General features: G+C 50.9%; 1 protein-coding gene across 1 annotated transcript; it reads right to left on the bottom strand.

The window, feature by feature from the left end:
* Window positions 1-352: 352 nt before the first annotated feature.
* Window positions 353-1573, bottom strand: LOC138534252 (ribosome-binding protein 1-like). Its single transcript, XM_069641210.1, has one exon. The coding sequence runs from the start codon at window positions 1571-1573 to the stop codon at window positions 353-355; it is 1221 nt and encodes a 406-aa protein (XP_069497311.1).
* Window positions 1574-1815: the final 242 nt, after the last annotated feature.

Here is a 1815-nt window from a genome sequence, read left to right as displayed (position 1 = left end):
CTTTGTTTACTTGATTTGGGCTAGTGGTCCCTTGGTATTCTTGATTTGGGCTAGTGGTCCATTGGTTTGCCTAATCAGGGCTAGTGGTCTCTTGTGTTGCTTGTTGTGGGCTAGTGGTCCCTTGGTTTGCTTGATTTGGGCTAGTGGTCTCTTGGTTTGTCTGATATGGGCTAGTAGTCCCTTGGTTTGTGCTAGCGGTCTCTTGGTTTGTCTGATCTGGGCTAGTGGTCCCTTGTTTTGCTTCATTTGTGCTACTGGTCCCTTGCTTTGCCTGATCTGGGCTAGTGGTCTCTTGGTTTGCCTGATCTGGGCTAGCGGTCCCTTGGTTTGCTTGATCTGGGCTAGGGGTCCCTTAGTTCACCTGATCTGTGTTAGTGGTCCCTTGGCTTGCTTGATTTGGGCTAGTGGTCCCTTGGTTTGCTTGATTTGGGCTAGTGGTCCCTTGGTTTGCCTGAGCTGGGCTAGTGGTCCCTTGGTTTGCCTGATCTGGGCTAGTGGTCTCTTTGTTTGCTTGATTTGGGCCAGTGGTCCCTTGGTTTGCCTGATCTGGGCTAGTGGTGCCTTGGTTTGCTTGATCTGGGCTAGTGGCCCCTTGGTTTACTTGATTTGGGCTAGTGGTCCCTTGGTTTGCTTGATTTGGGCTAGTGGTCCCTTGGTTTGCCTGATCTGTGTTAGTGGTCCCTTGGTTTGCCTGATCTGTGTTAGTGGTCCCTTGGTTTGCCTGATCTGGACTAGTGGTCTCTTTGTTTGCTTGATTTGGGCTAGTGGTCCCTTGGTTTGCCTGATCTGTGTTAGCGGTCCCTTGGTTTGCCTGAGCTGGGCTAGTGGTCCCTTGGTTTGCCTGATCTGGACTAGTGGTCTCTTTGTTTGCTTGAGCTGGGCTAGTGGTCCCTTGGTTTGCCTGATCTGGGCTAGTGGTCTCTTTGTTTGCTTGATTTGGGCTAGTGGTCTCTTGGTTTGCTTGATTTGGGCTAGTGGTCCCTTGGTTTGCCTGAGCTGGGCTAGTGGTCCCTTGGTTTGCCTGATCTGGGCTAGTGGTCTCTTTGTTTGCTTGATTTGGGCCAGTGGTCCCTTGGTTTGCCTGATCTTGGCTAGTGGTGCCTTGGTTTGCTTGATCTGGGCTAGTGGCCCCTTGGTTTACTTGATTTGGGCTAGTGGTCCCTTGGTTTGCTTGATTTGGGCTAGTGGTCCCTTGGTTTGCCTGATCTGTGTTAGTGGTCCCTTGGTTTGCCTGATCTGTGTTAGTGGTCCCTTGCTTTGCTTGATATGGGCTATTGGTCCCTTGGCTTGCTTGATTTGGGCTAGTGGTCCCTTGGTGTGCTTGATTTGGGCTAGTGGTCCCTTGGTTTGCCTGAGCTGGGCTAGTGGTCCCTTGGTTTGCCTGATCTAGGCTAGTGGTCTCTTTGTTTGCTTGATGTGGGCTAGTGGTGCCTTGGTTTGCTTGATTTGGGCTAGTGGTCCCTTGGTTTGTCTTATATGGGCTAGTGGTCCTTTGGGTTGCTTGATTTGGGTTAGTGGACCCTTGGTTTGCTTGATTTGGGCTAGTGCTGCCTTGGCTTGCCTGATCGGGCATAGTGGGCCCTTGGTTTGCTTTATTTGGGCTAGTGGTGCCTTGGTTTGTTTGATTTGGGCTAGTGGTACCTTGGTTTGTCTGATCTGGGCTAGCGTCCCTTGGGTTGCTTGATTTGGGAGAGTGGTCCCTTTGTTTACTTGATTTGGGCTAGTGGTCCCTTGGTATTCTTGATTTGGGCTAGTGGTCTCTTGGTTTGTCTGATATGGGCTAGTAGTCCCTTGGTTTGCTTCATTCGGGTTAGT

The sequence above is a fragment of the Ambystoma mexicanum genome, chromosome 1p (genome assembly GCF_040938575.1).
Source record: "Ambystoma mexicanum isolate Mex_15411 chromosome 1p, UKY_AmexF1_1, whole genome shotgun sequence".
Lineage (NCBI taxonomy): Eukaryota > Metazoa > Chordata > Amphibia > Caudata > Ambystomatidae > Ambystoma > Ambystoma mexicanum.
The sequence above is the reverse complement of the archived record's forward strand: the minus strand, read 5'-3'. Positions and strand labels throughout refer to the sequence as shown.